Raw genomic sequence first — 22,074 nt, forward strand, 5'->3', positions numbered from 1 at the left:
GAAATCTACCCAAAGGGGATAAAAACCCTCTGCACCCACCATGAGGTTTCTTAATCCTGGAAAGCATCGAAAAGTGTACAGAGTGCTATTTCAAAAGTTATATTCATGCTAGGCCTGTTCTAAGTGATAGTTAGTGACACGTTACAATATCAGCTCGCTAATTGTTAAAGAGTGTTATCTCGCGAGTGAGTATCGTGATTCACAGAATTCCAACCGTGTAGTGAGTTTCCGTAAACGACACGTGTTGAAGAGTGCTAGTGGTAGACGATCTCAGAACTATTGGCACTGGGACCTCCCAGGTGGTCCATCGACCGTCTGTCGAAATACGGCCAACTCAAGCGCTCCTGAGAACTGTGGCAAGTTATTCCCGCCACCCTCAAGCCAAGTCATCGGATTCCCATCTCCCGCGGCCTACCGAGCAACCACCCGGCCACGTGACGCATCCACGGGACACGTTGTAAGAAGAGGCTTTCAGCCCTTACCCGCTGTTACCCGGCAGGGCGGCCTAAAGCAGGGTACCTCCACTAATATTTGAATTTCGGATGGAATTAATTCGTAAAATAATAATAAATCAATTTTGCAATAAACTTTTATATTAATCTATCTGACCTGTTTTGCCCCGTTCTCCCCAAGGCACTTCTCGATGGTCGATGTCACACGTTGGGGCCCTTCGACGAACAGCAGCGGTGGTGATGGTGGTCGCACTCGTTGCTCCACACGGCCTGTGCGAAGCTTCCTCCTCTTCTTCTTCTTTCTTCTTCTCTTTCACTCTCTTCTTCTGGGCACTATAAGACCGAAAAGCGGTCGTCTTTGACGATTAGCTAGGGGGAGGAGATTGACTCCTTTATCGGACCCCCCCTAGCGACGGTGGTGATAAATCACCGGACAGGCTACTCGCCGTAGCAAGTCCCGGTAGAAACCGCGGTTTACTACCGCAGGCAGTACGCCCCTTTGTACTGTCCTGCCTTCGTTCTCCTTGGCAATTAGCTACACGGGCGAGACTGGCTCTATTGACTGAGCCCGTGTAGCGAGAACGGTGGGATTTTGGACGCTTTGCGAACCGCAACGCAATGGCGGTGGTCCTCACCCTAGCACAGCACTATCACAAGCACTACACTTTTCTATGCCCGAACCACGGGCCGGCACAAATAATCGGGGAACAAATGTTCACTAGTTCACTCCCGACGAGGCTAGGAACAACCATCTAGCCAACGGACAACGCGAAAACGGCACTAATTAATTATTCCGGCACGTCTTTCGCGGGGTTAAAAATGTTGCGTCCGTCGCGATTCGTGGTTCGACACTTTCTCTTTCAATTGTCATCGGCTCGACCAAAAACAAACCACACACCGCACTCGATTGTTTCTGCTGCTTGTTGCTGCTGATGTGTGCCTTGGAGTGGGGGAGCTTGGGGGTCGAATGCCTCACCGATACAATATTCACGAATTTATTTCCCTAATTTAATTTGATACAAAAAAACTAAATAAAATAAAACAAATTAAAATTAATAAAAACACAGTGGTGTAGGTGGGTAAAATGCACACAACAAAAGTACACAAAATTGTAACCACAGGTTACAACGTGGTACCTGACAACAGCCCAGCGAGTCACCGAGAATCGTCGAGAACCGTGAGTTGAGTATTTTAAAGCTAGGCCACCAAGATTTAGAGTTTTCAATAAATAATAGGTCATAATAATTCAATTTTACTTGTGTCGCTTAGTTTCTTTTGCATGCACTAAAGAAGACGGTTTGAGGTGAAACGGATTTAAGTCGTCTGAGTGGTCTAAAGGGGAGTATTCTCTAGTGTGAATAAGCTATTTTACGAGACGTTCTACCGGTGGGCCGCTCATTGTTAGTGTTTACATTTGATATTTTTGTTTTCGCGAAAAGTAGCATAACATGTGGTGAGCGCTAATCAGATTTTTGCTGGCAGAGATGTTTCGGTTTCTAATGCGGCATGTATGAATCCCCCGAGCTGTATGATGTCACTAGTAGATGAAAAAACATCCCCACGGTCTACGGATATTAATTATAGTGGGCGGTTTGACGCATTTTTGCAGATAAATGAACCCCGTTTATTGGATGGGCCCGTATCACATGTTATGCTAACGAAAATGTAAATAAATGGGCCCACCGGTTGGACTTCAAAGCTGGTAAACATTAAAAAACAGCTGATTTGAAACGTCTCATAAAATGCCTTATTGTAGGCCCTGAGATCGATAGAGGTGAGCTGGCCTAGGGCGTGCGGAAGTCCATGCCCCAGACGCGTGAGCGTCATCGGCAGTTACAAGATCCAGAAGTCGCGGAATACAATGTCAATGACATTTTAATTTGAAGAAGAGAGAGTCGATGAACAGAACTCGCTCATGTTACTTTCGCCCTTATTTAAACTCAATCTAGACATTTAGGGGTAATTCAGTAACAAATTTTGTAAACGACGTATAATCAATGCTACAACATTGATTATACGTCGTTTTCAAAATTTGTTACTGAATTCATGTATTTTGGATAGGCTGAGCACAACTGAACTTTGACTGAATATTTGACAAATACTTAATACACTTCTAATATAACTGTACTTTACATTCCTGGTGACAAAAACTTTAACGAAAGCATTTTAAGCTGAGAAAATTACATTTGGGTTCTTTAGGGGTATCCGGATTATTTTATAATCGGATTCTCCATCCAAAAATTAGTCGAATCCAAAATTTCATATTTTTTTTGGAATGCGGGAACTATTTTTAAAATGCTTTAAAGTTTGTATGGGATTTTTTTTTTTGTTCGGGTTGAACACGAAAATAAAAACTGTTTTGTTATTTTAACCATCAAAACAAAGCCATTGGAATCCAATAAAATCACGTTATACTCAGAAAAACGAGCTCTATCGATTAGGCTCTAGAAAAGATCAATATTTTATTCACTAAACAACCCAATTGGCTTCTTTAACGGTGTTGAGATAATTCGATATTCTGAATCTGCATGTCAAACTGACCCGAAATCTAAATTTTCATGAATATTGGTGCCCGAGAAGCTATTTAAAAATCAATTTGAAGTTTATATTGGAGCGATTTGTCGAATCATCCCTCATCGCAGGAGGTAATAGGCGGTGCTGTCAAACAATTGGCTTTTTAAGCGATGTTGAGACAATTCCATATTCTGAATCTACACGCCAAACTGAGCCGAAATCCAAATTTTCATGAATTTTGGAGCCCGGGAACCTATTTAAAAATCAATTTAAAGTTTGTATGGGAGCGATTTGTCGAATCATCCCTCGTCGGATTTTGTACTGGGCGGAGCTGTCAAGCAGTTGCCCAGCTGTCAAAAGGTGATTTGAATCAATTTTTGAAATTGATTTTAGGTATCAAAACAAAGATCTAAAAATCTGGAAAAAAATCATAGAGGCTTAGAAAAAGGTGCCCCTTTGTTTAAAAATATAAAATCATTAAATTTTTCTAAATTAAAAAACCCCAATTGAGTTTTTAAATTTTGAAAAATGTATTGCTTTTTTGATTTTATACAAAAGAGCACTTTTTCCTGAGTCACTCTGATTTTTTTTTTCAGATTTTTAGAACTTTATGTTGATATTTTCGTAGCGGTTGAAACAAATTCCACCCCCCCCCCCCCCCCCCACAAAAAAAAAACTCAAAATCCATACGTGAAACGCCACGTCGGACGTAGTGCGCTGGACCAGGGTCGTGCAATTTCGAAAGGAAAACATGACGTACGACGACTGTAGCAAATCGTTTCCCATGCGAACGGACTGCTGTGATGCTTCATCTCTCACCCAGCAACACACTCGTTCGTTGCTGCTACAGAAACAAGTGTGTATGAAACATGGGATGATACACTTGGATTTTCGTTTCATTTATGAGTCATTGAAATACTTCAACATGCTAAAAACACTATTTAAACCACATTTTTAAATAGTGTTGCACGCCAATAGAATGATAATTATGTTTTATGAAAGAGGATAACAAATTCGACCACTTAAATCCAATTAACCGGCGCCCGTGACCATTGAGAGACTAGCGCGCACCAGTGAGACACTAATGCTCTGACGGGTGAAGCACAAGCAATGCGACCGGGTGGGAGACTACCGAGTGCTACGATGAGTGGAAAAGTTTTTTTTAACGACCGAGTCATTAGAAAAATGTATGAAACACTTGAAGTGACTCATTCAAATGTTGCATGAAAGTGTATCATTGAAACGAAATTGTACGCCCCTGCGCTGGACAGAGGACCTGGTCCTCTATCCAGCGCACTGTACACGACGTACGCCCGACACACAGTTTAGGATAAATATCGATTTTCGCTTGTCAAAAATTCCGATTTTCAACTGCACAAACAATTCCTAAAATCAATTTCGAAGAGATTTTTTTAAATCAGCTGGCAACTGCTTGACAGCTCCGCCGTACAAAATGCGACGAGGGGTGACTCGACAAATCGCTCTCATATAAACTACAAATTGATTTTTAAATAGGTTCCAGGGCACCAAAATTCATGAAAATTTTGGCATTTAGATTCAGAATATGGGGTTATCTCAATACCGCTGAAGAAGCCGATTGCCCAGCTGTCAAAAGGTGATCTTGAAAAATATATTTGAAATTGATTCTCGACAGCAAAATTAAATTCTACAAATCTGAAAAAAAAAATCATAGTGGTTCAGAAAGAGATGCTCTTTGGTATAAAATCAAAAAATCAAAATATTTTTCAAAATGTATGAACCCAATTTCCATAATCGCCTGTTAGAATTGCATTTTGGATACCGAATATGTAGAGAGATGAAACCCGGAGACTGCTGCAAACTGACTAGTACCTCGGATTGTTGCAAAAAGGATTATCAGGTATGTACTAAGAAGATATTTGTATGTGCCAATTGGCTTCTTTAGCGGCGTTGAGATAATTCCAATTTCTGAATCTGCATGCCAAACTGAGCAGGAATCCAAATTTTCATGAATTTTAGTGCCCGGGAACCTATTTTAAAATCAGTTTTAAGTTTGTATGGGAGCGATTTGTCGAATCACCCTTCGACGCATTATGTACTGGGCGGAGCTGTCAAGCAGTTGCCCAGCTGTCAAAAGGTGATTTTGAAAAATCTCTTCCAAATTGATTTTAGGTACCAACATAAAGTTCTTAAAATCTGAAAAAAAAATCATAGTGGCTCAGAAAAAAGAGCTCTTTCGTATAAAATCAAAAAATCAGTACATTTTTCAAAATTTAAAAACCCAATGGATCATTGAAGCCGACTTTTCCGCTACTCACCGCATCAAAACAAAAGCGCCACTGTATATGTCTTGGATTATATCACTGAGGGCCAACACTGTCCACAAAGCTACCCAGGGGACCGACAACAAACTACCGGGGGAATGTTTCGGACGCGTACGGCGGAGAACACCGGAGCCAAACACAAAGTAGGTCTGCTCGTCGCGGCGGTCGGTTTATTTACAACATTCAATGTACAATAACAATAACAGAATACATACATTAGGCAGGGTCGGCGCAGGGCAATTGATGATAAACATCGCAACATACATTAGGCTGGCCCAAATATTCTAACACTCCTCCTCGATGTTGGTCATCACAATCACAAAGTCCGTTCACAAAGGTTACTATTTCACAAAGTCTTCACAAAGTTCACATTGGACACAACAGCCTACACACAAAGTTCCTCCTCCTGCACCGAACACTTCTGCTTCGTCAAGTATCACACAAAGAATCACAAAGTTCTTAACACTTAGCATCGGAGTTCCTCGTCATAACAATCAAAATATTCTTCTTGGAACTCCTCCTCAGCGCGATGCCCAGCTGCATTTCTCCGGCGGTTGCCGATCTCCGCTCCTCCAGCTATCTTCAGGGCATACAGCTCACCACTAAGCTCCGCGACGGCTTCCACTCTTCCGCTGGAACTCACTATCTGGCACCTCGACTCCACAAAGTTCACTTTTAGTCCCTTCTGTGCCAGCTTCCGGACCGAGAGCAATCCGCAATCTAGTTCCGGGATGTACAGCACGTTCTCCACTTTCACGGTGTTCATTCTTCCGTCTCCATCGACGCACTCCAGGAAGCCTTCTCCAACACCGGGATGCTAACATAAGGCTGAATTTCAGAAGGCTGAATGCACAAAAGGCTGAACACAAAAGGCTGAAAGTAACATAAGGCTGAATTTCAAAAGGCTGAATGCACAAAAGGCTGAATTTGCGAAAATGCAGGAAAGGAGGTATACTTCTTCTTCATCTTCGTTTTTATGGAGTAACGTCCCATCTGAGACAAAGTCTGTTTCTCAGCCTCTATACGCATTTCTACAGTTATTAAATTGAGAGCCTTCTCTGCCAATGACCACTTTGCATTTGTATATCGTGTAACAGGCAAGAAGATACTTTATGCCCGCGGTAGTCAAGGAATTTTCCATTACAAAAAGTTACTGGTCCGAGCGAGAATCGAACTGTCACTCTCAGCATGACTACCTGTTAGCTAACCACATCGACTACATATATGAGTCCTAGTCATAGGCTGTGTTTAGTGAAGAGGCTAATGATGCATACCAACGAACATAAAAATAACTGATGATATTTCAATCGGAGATTTTTCCTTCTTTGAACATGAGCTATTCTTCCGAGTCATGCTGTTGAGATTGGTTGCCATGACAGCTGCTAACATTGTCATCGGAGATTTTCCCTTCTTTTAAACAAATGCTATTCTTTGGAGAAATACTATCATAGTTATGTGGACGAACAATAATGTATAGCATGTTATTGTTAGCGCGGACAAACAGTCCTCGCTTCTCGATGTAAAACATAGTAACGGAAGCATGTTCGCCTAATGATAAAAAAGATTTAGTTTGGCCAACCATTAACCAATGAGCAATAGTGTGCGTCAAATGTCAAGCTCAAGCAAACCAATACAAGTGCCTGGGCTGGTTGATCGGCCAATTAGAAAATTTTCAAAAAGACCGTTATATCAGTGTACGATATGAATAATAAGAGTGTTATGTATGTTTGTCTGTGATGTTAGTGTTGAGCTGGTCTTCAGCATGACTGCTTATAGGCTCGTCGTTTGAAAACTAGTCGAATCATTATTTCAGCCTTATGTCTTTTCAGCCTTTTGATATTTTCAGCCTTTCGTTATTCAGCCTTTTGTAATTCAGCCTTTTGTTATTTCAGCCTTTTGTGTTTCAGCCTTTTGTACGTAACCCCCAACACCGGCGGATCTCAACACCGAGCCGTCCGCCAAGTTCACTTGCTGCTTCACTTTATCGTCGATCTTCACGAAGAACTTCCGGTCACTGGTCATGTGGTTCGAGCAGCCACTGTCCACGTACCAGGACCTCCGCTTCCGCTGACCTCCCACGCCGAAACAAATTCCCGGGTTCTTCTTCACTGCAGCTTTCTTCACTTCCAGATCTTTTCTTCCACTTTCACTTAGCATTGGGCACTCTCTCCGGAAGTGGCCCGGTTTCCGGCAGTTGTAGCAGACTCGCTGTCTTGGTTTTCTGCTTCCGTTGCTCCTGCTTCGCACATTCAGCGCCCGGTCGTGGCGCTCACCGGACGTTTCTTCTGCTCGCTTCTCTATCCGTCGGTGGTACTCGTCCATCAACCGCTGCTTGACGAATTCCAGCGACTGATCGGCGTCCGGACGGCTCTCCAAGGCCGTCACCAGTCCGTTGTACGATTCCGGCAGACTCCGGTACACCATCGCTACCTGTAGCGAATCTTCGATTTTCTGCCCCGCACAAGAAAGCCGATCGAATAACTCCTCGATCGCGAACAGGTGCTCTTCCATATTCGCACCTTCTTCGTAGTTGAAGCTACAAAGTTTCTTCAATAGCGACACTCGCGACGTCACCGTAGCCTTTTCGTGGTACTTCTTCAGCTTTTCCCACACTTCGACAGCTGATTTTCTGTCTTTCACCAGTGGCAACTGATTGTCTTCCACATTTAACACGATTAAGGCTTTTGCCTTCTGGTCATCTTTTGACCACGCCGCAGTCACCGGCAGCGGTTTTGCTTCCGAAACCGCATGCCACAGATCGACACTGATTAACAGCATCTCCATTTTGATCTTCCACGTCTGGTAATTTTTATTATCCAGACGGGAAATAAAAACTTTTTCTGCCATTTCGAAAATGTCACTTTTCTGTTGGTGCACACTGTACGCACGAAGGTGCAACCAAAACAACACACGCGAACGTACCCGACGGCGGTACACACAGACTCCGTCACAAATGTTCGTTTCACTGAGGCTACGGCAACAATTTCCCCGATTCGCGGGTCAAAATGGCACAATCTTCTTTCTTCACCTCGGCTGCGGGACAAAATGGTGCACTAGGAGCCACCGGCACTTTCTTAATCGTTCTAGGCGCCGCTCCAACCAAACGGGAAATAACAATTTCGCCAACCACTTTTTCCACTGAGTCTGTCCCGGTTACTGTCAGCTGTTCTTCCACACAGCAGCTGATGGAACACAAGCCGAATCGAGTAATTAATTTTACTCCCCCACCGACCGGCACCACACAGAAGCAATCATCCGCGGGATGATTTTGCACTTAATCCGCGACTGTTCCGAGCACTTTTTCACTGGCTCTTCCGCCACACTGGGCCCATGACCTGTTGGATTTATGATCACTGTTCACGGAGGTCCACAAAGCGGCCCAGCGGAACCGACTATCGACCGGGAGGAATGTTTCGGATCGCGTAACGGCGGAGAACACCGGAGCCAAACACAAAGTAGGTCTGCTCGTCGCGGCGGTCGGTTTATTTACAACATTCAATGTACAATAACAATAACAGAATACATACATTACACTCAAAACAATCCAAACGTCATTACTACGTGAAAAATCACGTACCATCGAAAAATGGTTCATTTGCTTCATTTTACCTGACGCAGATAACCCTCACCAAGGTAATCATAAATATCAAATGATGTGCCTGTTACCATAACGAAATTGCCCAGTACTCCTTAAATGAAAGTCACATACCCACTCCTGTTCATTTCCATAACTTCATTTTGCATTCACTCAATGCCGCACTGAACTAGCTTTCAAAATATCAAGATGGCGGAATTGAAAACAAATCTCAGCAGTATTTTTAATTTCGTTTGTTTCTCAGCATTTTTATCACATTATGTAAGTATTAAGGATTCGTTGTGTTAATACCTTGGATAGTGCGAACAATACCAGTTATTTTCCACATTTCTGCAGGAATAATTATCGGGTTCCGGAAAGCTGTCATGCCATCGAAGAAATAACCTCCCGCGGAAGGACTTATCAAGAAATGGACGGATGAAGAATGTTTATAGTTATTCAACTAAAATTTGAGCTGAAGAGCGCCTAATTTCACGTTATGAATTATCAATTAGCTGAGCGGGAGCGAATTTTAAGCATAGTCGTTCAAGTGTGCTCCTTTGTGTGGAATTCTACTAAATAAATGAATATCCTTGCATGATTACGTCCAGGATTACGTTTGCATTACTGATCTTTTGTATACTTTCGATCCGGTCGATCCGTCCACGATACTGCTGCCCAATAGAGCACTTGCTTGCTTTGTTTTGTGTGCTCAGCAGACCAATTTGATTATTCTGGGAAACGGTTTGTAACGGATAACATGTTACGAGGCGTTTCCCTGCGAAATCAGATGTCTATTGGGTACGTAAACAAAGCCAGCAATTGCGCTATGTTGGAATGCAGTGTTTCTTACATATTTCATTATTAAAAATAATAGGACGCTATGTAAGAGCTACAGGCGAGCTCTGTAACAGGTACAGAAAAAGTTCGTAGCTGCTACGTGAAAAATCACGTAGGTATCACGAGAAAGCTCAATGGAATGATTGTTCATGGATGAATACTGAGTTCATCCCTTGCCACTTGTGTTTCACGTAGGTACTACGTGAAAAGTGCGATGGAAAAAAACCACGTATGTTTTCACGTAACAATGACGTTTGGATTGTTTTCAGTGTAGGCAGGGTCGGCGCAGGGCAATTGATGATAAACATCGCAACATACATTAGGCTGGCCCAAATATTCTAACAATATGGACGGTAACACAGTGACAGCAGTCGAGTTACGTCAAACACACAAGGCTACGGTGGCGCTATCTGTTCATTTTATAGCGGCCGTTTTAGTTATTTTAGTGATCCATTGTCCCAGCATTTTAATAAAATACAACGGCGTAGCCAGCTTTATTTGTTTTCTTGCTCACCATTTTTGTTTTTATAAAAATAAAATAAAATGGTTTCAAATAACAATTTTTGGTTTTAAATTACAATGAAATACAACAAAAATACTACCACGCTGCAGTAAATAAAAAATAGTCAAAATAACTACCTTCTGTTGCATATTTAACTGATGAATTGTTCATTCAATAGTATAGACAACAACCTCAACAGAAACTCAGAACAATAAAATATACTACATTTCTTCTTATCATAAACATGAAGTCACTTTGGTTGAAAAACGTTTGTGCGAGTCTGTTAATTGTAACCCCCATTGTAGTAATTTTCACTATAAAGCTGCTTTCAGTGTACCTTTGCGTTTTGTTTCTTTTTTTCTTCATTATAAATAGCCAAGTTATATACACTACCCGTCATAAGTATAGACTCACAAAAAGTATTGCAGCAATATTGCATCACCCTGACTCATCTCAATACCTCTAAAACCAGAATGCCTACACCAATGCCGCCTTCAGAAAAGTTTTTGCTGTTGGACTTCTGCATAACTTTTCTGAAGACAGCATCTTTGTAAGTCCTCAGGTTTTGGAGATATCGAGGTGAGTCAATGTGATGCAATATTATTGCAATTCTTTTTGTGAGTCTATACTTATGACGGCCACCAGAGTATAGGCCACAGCCTGTGCCTATAGGTCAGGTCACCAGAAGATTGCCTCAACAAGTGAATCTGATCGAGCTTTCCGCTTTCATTCAATGTCAAGTAGCGAATACGGTTGGACGCGATAAAACCGACTAGAAAAAAAGCAAACTGTTTAAAGTTAACCGCGTGTTCAATGGACGTTTTGAGTTTGGTGGTATTGAAGATGGCGGAAGGACGACTAAGCAAGAAGGAACTTCTCAAGTGGTTGCAGAAGCACGGTATTGAAGTTCCCGACGATTTTACCGGCAGTGATATTTTCTACGTTCTTGAAGAATGGCTGAACAATTTGGAACATGCTTGTGTCGAATCCCGACTGAACTACAGGGCTGTCACATCGTTCGTGGATGTTAAGATTGATTTTGCGTTTCGCGTGGATTTTGAGTTTCGCAAATAAGAAATGGTCTTAAAATGTACTTACGTTAAACATTTAGACATAAAATCAACACGATCAGAAATAAATAAAGTACATTTTCAAATTAAAGTTTACGAACTATTGAAAGAAAAAAACTCGATTGCTACTCCAGTATCGTCAGATCACCTACACTCAAACTAGGAATCAATGGAATAGTTGCTTGGGATAAACAGACATCTTAAGTGTGTGAGCTTGGGTGGTCTCGTATTTTTAGGCGACACAATGGCGCCTGCTACGTCAGGTTGCTGGTCAATATGAGGAATATGAGAGGGGAAGTGATGATTACAATCGTTTGTATCCACAGCAGACCGGACATACAGGAGATATAATTACTGGACGAATAAATCGGGACAGGCAAAATTTTCACTTTTCAACAAATGGTGAAATAGCTGTATCTTTTTGAAACGTGCATCAAATATTCTCGAATTTTCTCTGTGATTTGATCAGCTAGTTGTGTATCGGTGGTCCAAATTTGGAAAATATCGGACTATTCTACACCAAATTGGCCAAAATTTCAACATCGTTTCGAAAATTCTAGAATTTAGATGGTAATTGGGTTTTTAAATTAAGAAAAATATATCGATTTTTTGATTTTATACGAAAGAGCACCTTTTTCTGAGCCACTATGATTTTTTTTCAGATTTTTTGAACTTTATTTTGGTACCTAAAATCAATTTCAAAGAGATTTTTTGAAATCACCTTTTGACAGCTGGGTAACTGTTTGACAGCGCCACCCAGTACAAAATGCGACGAGGGGTGATTCGACAAATCGCTCCCATACAAACTTCAAATTGATTTTTAAATAGGTTCCCGGGCATCAAAATTCATGAAAATTTGGATTTCAACTCAGTTTCGCATGCAGATTCAGAATATGGAATTATCTCAACACCGCTAAAGAAGCCAATTATAGTACATTACATGAATATAAATATGGTCTGAAAGTAAGTAACAAAAGTTATGGGATACGTGTTAAAATACTTTCCCCGTCATAAGTAGACTCACAAAAAGTATTTCAATAGTATTGCATCACAATGTCTCATCTCTACTATCGAGATGAGTCAATGTGATGCAATAAATACTTTTTGTGAGTATATACTTATGGCGGGTAGTATAGACCCAATTTACCAAAAAATCGTAAAATAAATGTAATTGGTTTATTTAACGGGGTTGAGATAATTCTATATTCTGAATCTGCACGTCAAATTGCGCCGAAATAGGTACAAATTTTCATGAATTTAGATGCCCGGGAGGGAACCCCTCGTCGGATTTTGTACTGGGCGAAACTGTCAAACAGTTGCCCAGCTGTCAAAAGGTATTTTCAAGAAATCTCTTTGAAATTGATTTTAGGTAACAAAATAAAATCTGAAAAAAATCATAGTGGCTCAGAAAATGGTTGTTTGTTTATTAATGTATTTACGACACTTTACACCAGAAGGGTGCTGTTGTCGAACCCACCGTGCGACAACTGATATTGGCAGTGTGAGTGTCGAATTATTCCAAGCTGCCGCGTGCTGCCGTTCACCACCCAATGCATACGAATAGTATAGCGATCTGTCAAATAGAAGGAGAGTGATTTGCAAAAAGTGTAGTAAGGTTGTTGATTAGCTGTTAAAGATCTTTAGCGAAAACTGAGATATCGGATTGTTAGAGGTTTAGCTGTTATAATTTGGTAAATTGAAATACTAAAGTGGTTGAATTAGTTGGCTTTAATTACTTTATAATTTATTTAGCGTTGGATTTGCTGACCGACCGAGGCGGTTGAAAATAGGTTATCCTTATAATAGGAAACTTGAATTAGTCGTAAGTCTTAGATTTCTTTGTACCGTAAAATGGGGTAACTTTGATAGTTTTTCAGCGAATTTTCTCAATATTTTTACATGTAACAGTATTTCCCCGAGTTTTATATTTTTAAAACAAGTACTGGGGTATCAGTTATCAATTGCAATTAAAAGATTCGATAATCTGAAATATTTTGGATAACTTTTAGTTTTTCATATAACCGAAAATCAGATTTTCATTTTGGGGTAACTTTGATAATGCCCTAAAAACACATCAAATCTCAAAAAATAATCACAATTTGAAATCTTAAGCGTATGAACATGATGAGAGAAGGTTTGTGGAATATATTAGATATAATTTTTATATCAAAACATTGATTTTTTTTACTAAATTCTACATATAAAAATGAGTTTGTGGAGTATTGAGTGCAAAACACAATAAATTTAGCTATCAAAAATCATTATCTTTGTAATAATAAATGCTTAACGGTACATCAACATATGATTACATGCTATGCATGGTTAGTTTTCTTTTTTTGAGTAGTTTTTTAATGTTTTATTGATAAATTTTGAACAACACATATTTATCTACATGAAATTACAAGGGCATTGCATACTTTTAGGCGTTTATCAATGTATGGAGATTTATGTCACAATTTACAAATTTGCTTCCATTTCATAAAAAACACACTTCGTTAAGAGATTCAAGGCCAGATTTGGAATCTACTATGATGAATCTATCGAGAATAAGAGTCCATTCATTGAAAAAATAGTTTTAACGAAGTCGTATAGCAGTTTGTTTGAAGGGGTTCATAAATGACAAAAATATCAACAATTTTTATTTTTTGTCCAAAAAGTTGTATATAAACTAGATTTTAATGAAAATTCGTCTAAGATGAACTTTCATATGTATAGAATTGATTTACGTTTACCTTTTTCTTAACTGGTTGAAGGAATCATAGTTATAAGATAAATTACACAATGCCTGCCGTACTATCAAAGTTACCCGCATTATCAAAGATACCCCGTTTTACGGTACCATCCGTGAATATCTAGTGAATTTGCAGTTTATTATAGATTTGAACTACTTGTTGGGAATTAAGTGTCTGAAGGCCTACCAGGCACAGCAAGCGTACAGAAATGTAAGATAGAATCATATATTGGTAACCGTACAATGATGCTAATTAGAACCAATAAACTTCTAGCTTTAAGCTGCACCACAGTCAAGCTGCTAAAAGGCGTTCTACCTGTCCTGGTGACGATTCCCAACAAACTTAAAGATTTCTTGGCAGTGCATCAAAATGGGTTCTACATCTAATCCGAAAGATTGCCACAACTGCGGTAAGTGTAACCGGTCTGATTCTGCTAACAATATGGTCGGGTGCGATTTGTGTGAGACCTGGGTCCACTACGATTGTGCTGGTGTAACCGACTCGATTGCCGACCCGGAGCGTAGCTGGAAGTGCGAAAAATGCCTTGCGGAGCTGAATGCCAAGCCACGCAGCCAAAAGTCCGGAACATCTCGCACATCAGGCCAAAGTGGAACATCTCAACGTCAACAACTGCAGCTACAACTGCTAGAAGAGCAGCGAAAACTTCGACTGAAACATCAAGAAGAAGAATATGCGGCAAGGAAAAAGGCAGCGGAAGAAGAAGAGAAGGTTCGCAAGGAACGAATGGAGGAAGAATGCCGTTACTTGAAGGAAAAGTTCGAATTGTTGTTGGCAGGATCTAACGAAAATGATAGCGTGAGTGGGAAAAGTAGCGTAAAAAGTCGGACAAGTACTCAAAAGGTGCGAGACTGGTTAAGTAGGGAACGTAATTTAGTACAGCAAGCCACTGGAGGAATCCCAACCAATCAAACACTAATTGGTGTCCAAAACCCGACGCACCCAACGACTATCGCGGGAAATAGCCCGTTAGCAGAGATCGAGCATCTGCAGCTGTACAACCTGTAGCAACCACGTCGGAGGGCGTGACACAAAGTGCAAGCACCAGGCAAGCGCCACCGAATTCCTCTTCCACTCCGCAATTCTCGCACATCCGAGCTAACCCATCGGGTGAATTTGAACAGCGTACCTCTATCTCGCGTATTCCCATGGACATATCGGAGTTTGCCCCGGGGGTGGGCCCGAGGGACGCAGCGCTGTATCAACATCAACGTCGCAGCTTGGACATCCGCCGATAGAAACCCTGTTGAGAGACCCTTGTCACATAAATAGAAATGTTGGCCCTACGTACAGTATGCCTAGTTTGCGTCAACCGTCAACTACGGCGGCTTATGGGAATTACCAACCTGGAATTAACACTGGAGAATCAGCAAGGCTTCAATCTACTTCTTTTCAACATAATCATCAGCCTAGGCTTTCGGAGCTTTCCAATACAGGACCATCGCCTGTACAACTCGCGGCGCGCCAGGTCATGTCGAGAGACCTACCGAAGTTTTCCGGGGACCCTGAGGATTGGCCGATTTTTTTGAGCGCGTTCCAAAACACCACCCAAGCATGTGGTTACTCCGATGCCGAAAACTTGGCTAGGCTTCAACGTTGCCTGGATGGATCCGCGCTGGCGGCAGTAAAAAGCCGTCTGTTATTGCCTGAGTCGGTTCCTTTCGTCATCAGCACGCTGCAAAGGTTATTTGGAAGACCGGAAATACTGATCCACTCATTGCTCAATAAGCTTCGAGAAGTTCCGGCACCAAAGGCGGATAACCTCAAAACGGTGATTGAATTTGGTTTACCTGTGCAAGACCTAGTGGATCATATGCAACTCTCAAGATTAAATGATCACCTACAAAATCCTATGCTCCTACACGAATTAGTGGAGAAGCTACCGGCCACCTACAAGATGCAATGGTCTACTTTCAAACGGACCAGTCCAGTCGTCAACTTGTCAACATTTGGGAGCTTCATGTCGGAGCTAGTCAACACTGCCTCAGACGTGACATTGCCAGATCTTTCAGTCCCAAAGTCATCGAAGTCAGCTGGAACACGTAACAGATCCAAATTGTACACACACACAGAAGACACTCCCGTGAACGAAGAGCTCGTAGGCCACCATCTATCGGAACAATCGGTACCAAAAAAATGTTTCTACTGCTCCAGCGCATGCCACGAGATACAGGATTGTACATTGTTCAAAGCGTTGGACATGGATGCCAGATGGAAAGCCATGCGCCAAAATGGATTGTGCAGAATGTGTCTAGTACCTCATCGACGGTGGCCTTGCCGTTCCGCCAAGGAATGTGGAATTGCAGGGTGTCGTCTACGCCACCACACTCTGCTTCACACTAGCGAAATCGATAGAAGCAGTAGGCGGACTGGTACGGATTCCAGCGCTCCGGATAATGAGTCAGTAGTCCATCAGAATTTGCATCACGGATTCCCAAGTACTCTTTTCCGATATCTACCAGTCATAATCAAAGGAATGGATGAAACGTTGGTATACACATATGCATTTTTAGATGATGGCTCCTCATCTACGCTGATGGAAGCAGCAATTGCAACGAAGCTCGGTGTAGATGGCCCCGCAGATTCTTTATGGCTCAGCTGGACGGGCAATGTCAGCCGAGAAGAGAAGTACTCGCAGCGCGTTTCTATCGAAATCGCCGGACAAGATGGGGGAAATCGCTTCAGGCTCAATAATGTCCGTACTGTCCAGAAACTAAACCTGCCGAGTCAAACGTTACAGTATGAGGATTTGAGATCCATGTATCCTCATCTCCGAGGGTTACCTGTGCAGAGCTACTCAAGAGCGAATCCGGGAATCATAATCGGAATGGAACACGCGCGCCTCCTCGCGACGTTGAAGATTCGTGAGGGCAAAGCCAATGATCCAGTTGCCGCAAAAACGCGATTGGGTTGGTGTATCTTTGGTAAACAGTGCGGCGAAAATCAATCGGTAGAACTTCTGAATCACCATTCGGAAATGAAGAACAGAGAACTCCACGAGCAGATGAAGACGTTTTTCGGAATCGAAGAAGCTAGTATAACGGTGAAACCAGAAGCCGAAGTCGATAAACGTGCAAAGCAGATTATGGTGGACACTACGCGAAGAGTAGGCAAAGCATTCGAGACGGGACTTATCTGGAAATACGACAACATTAGTTTTCCGGATAGCTACAATATGGCAGAGAAACGACTGGTGCAACTGGAGAAACGATTATCTCGAAATCCGGCTCTTAAGGAAAAAGTGCATGAACAAATCGTAGAATACGAGAAGAAAGGTTATACGCATCGGCTGACTGAAGATGAAAGGCGTTCCTCGGATTCAAGTAGAGTTTGGTACCTACCTCTTGGAGTGGTTCAAAATCCAAAAAAGCCACACAAAGTTCGGCTTATCTGGGACGCGGCAGCGCGAGTTGGCGGAACATCGTTCAATGATATGCTCCTCAAAGGACCCGATCTTTTAACGTTGCTAACTGCAATACTCCTCCGATTTCGGCAACGGAACATCGCTCTCTGCGGTGACATAAGAGAGATGTTCCATCAGATATTCATCCGCAATGCTGATAAACAGGCGCAACGATTTCTCTGGAGATCCTCGTCAGATTCATCCCCTCAGATTTTTGTGATGGACGTGGCAACCTTCGGAGCCACATGTTCCCCAAGCTCAGCGCAGTTTGTTAAAAATGTGAATGCTAAAGAATTCGCGTCAGAATATCCAGACGCAGCGGACGCCATCATTAATAGTCATTATGTGGACGACTATTTAGACAGTGTCGACACTGTTGATCAAGCTGTCCAGCGATGGAATGAGGTGAAATATGTCCATTCTCAAGCAGGGTTCGAAATTCGCAACTTCATCTCCAACTCTGCCGATGTCCTGCGGCGGGTGGGAGTTACCGGTGGTCCTGAGAGCAAGTCTTTGAACTTGGATCAAACTGAGCAGAAGGAACGCGTTCTGGGGATGGTTTGGAAGCCTGTGACCGATGAATTCACCTTTGAATCGACGTTGCAGTCTGACATAGCGAAACCAATTACAGAACAAACCATTCCGACAAAACGACAAGTGCTGCGGACTATAATGTCCCTCTTTGATCCTCTCGGCCTGATTGCGCATTTTGTAGTGCAAGGGAAAATACTCATGCAGGACATTTGGCGATCGGGAACTGACTGGGATGAACCCATAGCAGAGAACCTACAAGCGCAGTGGAGCAAATGGAGTCGAACGTTCACAGATTTGAACAATGTCCAAGTTCCGCGATGTTTTTTCAGCAATGCGAGTCAGAAGGCACTTCGGAACACACAGATTCACGTTTTCGTGGATGCCAGTGCAGAGGCTTACGCTTGTGTCGCGTATCTCCGGATTGTAGATTATGCGGTTCCGAGGTGTGCACTTGCTGTAACCTACAGCTTTCGTGCAGTAATTTCGGATCGAAGACGAACAGTTACAAAACGCGTGCGACTTGCTCATCGGATTACAACTTAGTGCCGTTTATTTTTCTCTTGCTTTCCCCACATGACAATGACAGTTAATGAAGCTTGACAGGTCTTGAAATAGCAATGAACGCTTAAGGTAAAATCCCAACAGCTTTTCCCCCCTCAACATAGTTGTACCCTAACATACATTTGAATTCAACACAAAGGGTTAGTACTGTTAATCACACATATCATCAGAGGTCTAGTCGTTTAGGCGGTTTCCTAACTCTTGTAGATCTACGCGGCGTTTCATTTTTATCTGGTGGTGGCCTGTCAACAACATCTCTGTTCACTCGCGTTTCACTCTGAACCCTTTCAACCGACTGCCTGGTAGACGCAGCTTCCTGAACTGGCGATGTTTTGATGTTTGGCGTTGGCAAAACTGGTGTTTGTTGGCGTGTTACCGTACCATTCTCGCCAACCGAAACTGACTGAGCTAATGAAGTGCTAGGTGGTCTGTCGAAACACAGCTTACCCGATTCAGCTTCTGTATTCCGCTGTACGGGACCTGCTCGCATCTGGTCCACGTGTCGCTTCCAAATTCTGCCATCGTCCAATTCGATTCAATAGTGCAGCTTACCCAGTCGCTCGGTCACCGTACCAAATTTCCACTTGGAAGCACCCAAAAAATCTCGCGCAGCTACTCTTTCGTTGACCGTAAAGCACCGTACAGGCTCTTCCTCTCCGCGTGATGAAACCTTCAAATCGGCCACAGGAACTAGCAAATCGAGCCGGGACTTCATCTGTCGTCCATAGACTAACATCGATGGAGATTTTCCAGTTACTGGGTGCACCGTCCTTCGATACGCCATCAAGATTTTGTAGAGCTCAAACTGAACGTCCTTTCTCTCGCATTTCAAAGCTTTCAACTTTTCTTTGAAGGTCTGAACGAATCGTTCAGCTTGCCCATTCGTGGCGGGGTGGTATGGGGCTCCCATTTTGTGCATGATATTGTTTCGCCTCACGAATTCTCGGAATTGGTCTGAAGTGAACTGGACTCCTCGATCACTAACTATAACCGACGGAACTCCGTACGTTACGAAATACTCCCGCAGACGGTCGATGGTGGTATCTGTAGTCATATCACGAATGATCTTAACCTCCGGCCACTTTGAAAAAGCATCCACAATCACGAAAAAGTACATCCCAAGAAACGGTCCCGCAAAATCAACATGAATTCGCTGGAATGGCTCTGTAGCTTGTTCCCAGCAATGAGGAGCCACGCTTACAGGATTCTTCCTTACACTGGCGCATTCACAACAGTCCCTTGACAGATCTTCGATGTCGCGATCAACAGTTTCCCACCAGCAATACGATCGGGCCAATGATTTCATTCTGGACACACCGAAATGTCCAGTGTGCAACTCTTCCAGTACACGCTGCCGCAGTTTAGGAGGAATGTAGACTCGGATACCTCTCATCAAACAGCCTTGTTGAATCGAAAACTCACTCTGATTAACGCCGAATCTATCACAGCCTTCGACTACTCGTCCGACTTTCAAACCTTCCAGCAAAGTTTTTACATTCAAGTCTTCTTTGGTGCATTTTGCAAGTTCTTCAACTGTGACAGGCAAAGTCTCGATTTGATTAACCTCAACAAGATCCACCTCCTCGATTCGGTGTTTGTTGCTGGCGTCTTCGATGGGCAATCGAGACATTCCGTCCGCATTAGCATTCTCATTCGATGGCCGGAACCGCACTTCATAATCAAATGATTCGAGGAATACAGCGTAGTGCTGCATTCGCAAAGCACTCAGGGTGGGAAGTCCTTTATTAGGCGCCATGATTTGAGCAACAGCTTTAATGTCGGTAACGAGGATGAATTTCCGTCCGTAGAGATATTGATAAAACTTTTTCACCCCGAACACGATCGCATATGCCTCTTTATCGGCTTGTATGTAGTTCTGCTGTGATTTGTTTAGGGTTTGAGAAGCACAATGAATTGGTCGTTCTGTACCATCCGGGTACAGATGACTTAACACTGCACCAACACCGTAAGGAGAGGCATCGGTTGCCAGTACGAGTGGGAGTTTTGGATCGTAGTGCGCCAAAACTCTATCCGACTGCATCTCCTTTTTGACCCACAGGAACGCCTCCTCACAGTCCGCGTTCCACTTGAATGGAACATTCTCTTTCAGCAAGTTGTTAATAGGATAGATCCGCGTACTCAAAGCCGGCATGAACCTGCCATAATAGTTTATTAAGCCGACGAAAGCCCGAACCTGCTCACGGTTGCATGGTCTGGGCATCTCCTGGATAGCGTCCACCTTAGCCTTCATCTTCCGGATTCCTTCACGATCGATGACAAATCCGCAATACTCGATGCGATCCGCAAAAAATTCACACTTTGCCACATTCAACTGCATACCATGTTCATTTAACCGCTGCAGCACCATTTTCAGCCGACGCAGATGCGTTTCGTCATCCGGACCAGTCACCTTGATGTCATCCAGGAACACTGAGACTCCGGGAATGTCACCAAGCAATTGCGAAATCTCCCGCTGGAAAATAGCCGGCGCCGACGATACTCCATACATTAGTCGGGTCGGTTTGTAGAGGCCAAGATGTGTGTTCAAGGTTAGGAGCTCCCGGTCTTCTTCGCGAACTTCCATTTGCAGATAAGCCTGCGCCAGATCCAGCTTAGTAAATTTCTGGCCCCCGGCCATATTCGAAAACAGCTCGTCGATAGTTGGTAAGGGATGCTCGTCAACCAGAAGACACTTGTTGATCGTCACCTTGTAGTCTCCGCACAAACGCACTCGATCTGCTGACTTCATTACCGGTACAACTGGAGTCGCCCACGCACTTCGTTCCACTTTTTCCAGAATGCCGGCATCCACCATGCTCTTAATTTCACGTTCTACAGTATCACGAATTGCGAAAGGAATTGTACGGGCCTTCATAAAGACCGGTTTGCTATTCGGTTTGAGGTGTAGAGTAGCGTTGACGCCGCGAATAGTGCCCACAGACGAATCGAACACCCGGGGAAAACTTTCAATCAAATCACCCACGGCAGTAGACAACCCCTTACTAGAGTTACGAACCGCAATAGCCCCCACGCAATGTGATTTTGCCAGGTTCTCACTTCGGGCATATTTGTTGCCCACCACAAATCACATCAATCGATCGGTCGGTCATTTCTTGAGTCAATTCCCAAGCAGGAATCACCCAACGCTTTCCCGCAATCCAACGCACGACTTACCTCTCCGAACACTTCACTGCACAATGGCGGACGATGGACGTGCTGGCGCGGAAGTGAGACCGTCGACGCTGTCGCCGTTCCTTGTGTGGTGTTGCCAACATTGTCGACTGAATGACGTCTCGGTCACGCTCTCACCTGTATGCACTTAGCGATCGTGAGGGGTAGGAACCTCACATAGGTTAAGCACAATACACACCTCACATTCTCCCTCTTCTCTCAAAAAAAAAAAAAATAAAATAAATAAAATAAAATAAAATAAATAAACCCAATTAAGTATTATTTTCATCCTCAATTTAAGATAACCGGCTTATTTTGATTTATCTTGCTCTTCACGCATATGTAATCAATTGCAAAAAAAATAAACAACACATCTCATACACTCCCGTGGAAGACGGCA

The 22,074-nt window shown here is 42.9% G+C and overlaps 3 protein-coding genes across 3 annotated transcripts; 2 read left to right on the top strand and 1 right to left on the bottom strand.

The window, feature by feature from the left end:
- Positions 1–12,718: 12,718 nt before the first annotated feature.
- LOC109432815 (uncharacterized) lies at positions 12,719–18,485 on the top strand. The gene is made up of 4 exons (XM_062857675.1): positions 12,719–12,946; positions 13,008–13,077; positions 14,133–14,197; positions 14,261–18,485. Exon 4 carries the CDS (start codon positions 15,300–15,302, stop codon positions 18,483–18,485), a length of 3,186 nt encoding a protein of 1,061 aa, XP_062713659.1. The 5' UTR covers positions 12,719–12,946; positions 13,008–13,077; positions 14,133–14,197; positions 14,261–15,299.
- LOC134290517 (uncharacterized) lies at positions 14,357–15,243 on the top strand. The gene is made up of 2 exons (XM_062857674.1): positions 14,357–14,803; positions 14,971–15,243. The coding sequence occupies exons 1-2, from the start codon at positions 14,357–14,359 to the stop codon at positions 15,241–15,243; spliced, it is 720 nt and encodes a 239-aa protein (XP_062713658.1).
- Positions 18,486–19,038: 553 nt separating the features above from the next.
- LOC134290518 (uncharacterized protein K02A2.6-like) lies at positions 19,039–21,778 on the bottom strand. The gene is made up of 2 exons (XM_062857676.1): positions 21,678–21,778; positions 19,039–21,559 (listed from the first exon to the last, which is right to left on the bottom strand). Exons 1-2 carry the CDS (start codon positions 21,776–21,778, stop codon positions 19,039–19,041), a joined length of 2,622 nt encoding a protein of 873 aa, XP_062713660.1.
- Between the last annotated feature and the right edge of the window lie 296 nt (positions 21,779–22,074).

This window comes from Aedes albopictus, chromosome 3 (genome assembly GCF_035046485.1).
Source record: "Aedes albopictus strain Foshan chromosome 3, AalbF5, whole genome shotgun sequence".
Lineage (NCBI taxonomy): Eukaryota > Metazoa > Arthropoda > Insecta > Diptera > Culicidae > Aedes > Aedes albopictus.

Bases quoted from the DNA above. Each gene is read 5' to 3' on its own strand.
- LOC134290518 (XM_062857676.1), bottom strand. From the start codon at position 21,778: ATGTTGGCAACACCACACAAGGAACGGCGACAGCGTCGACGGTCTCAC. The intron at 21,560-21,677 runs GTAAGTCGTGCG...ATATGCCCGAAG, and splicing joins GCAGTGAAGTGTTCGGAGAG to TGAGAACCTGGCAAAATCAC.
- LOC109432815 (XM_062857675.1), top strand. From the start codon at position 15,300: ATGCCTAGTTTGCGTCAACCGTCAACTACGGCGGCTTATGGGAATTAC.
- LOC134290517 (XM_062857674.1), top strand. From the start codon at position 14,357: ATGGGTTCTACATCTAATCCGAAAGATTGCCACAACTGCGGTAAGTGT. The intron at 14,804-14,970 runs GTGAGTGGGAAA...CGCGGGAAATAG, and splicing joins GATCTAACGAAAATGATAGC to CCCGTTAGCAGAGATCGAGC.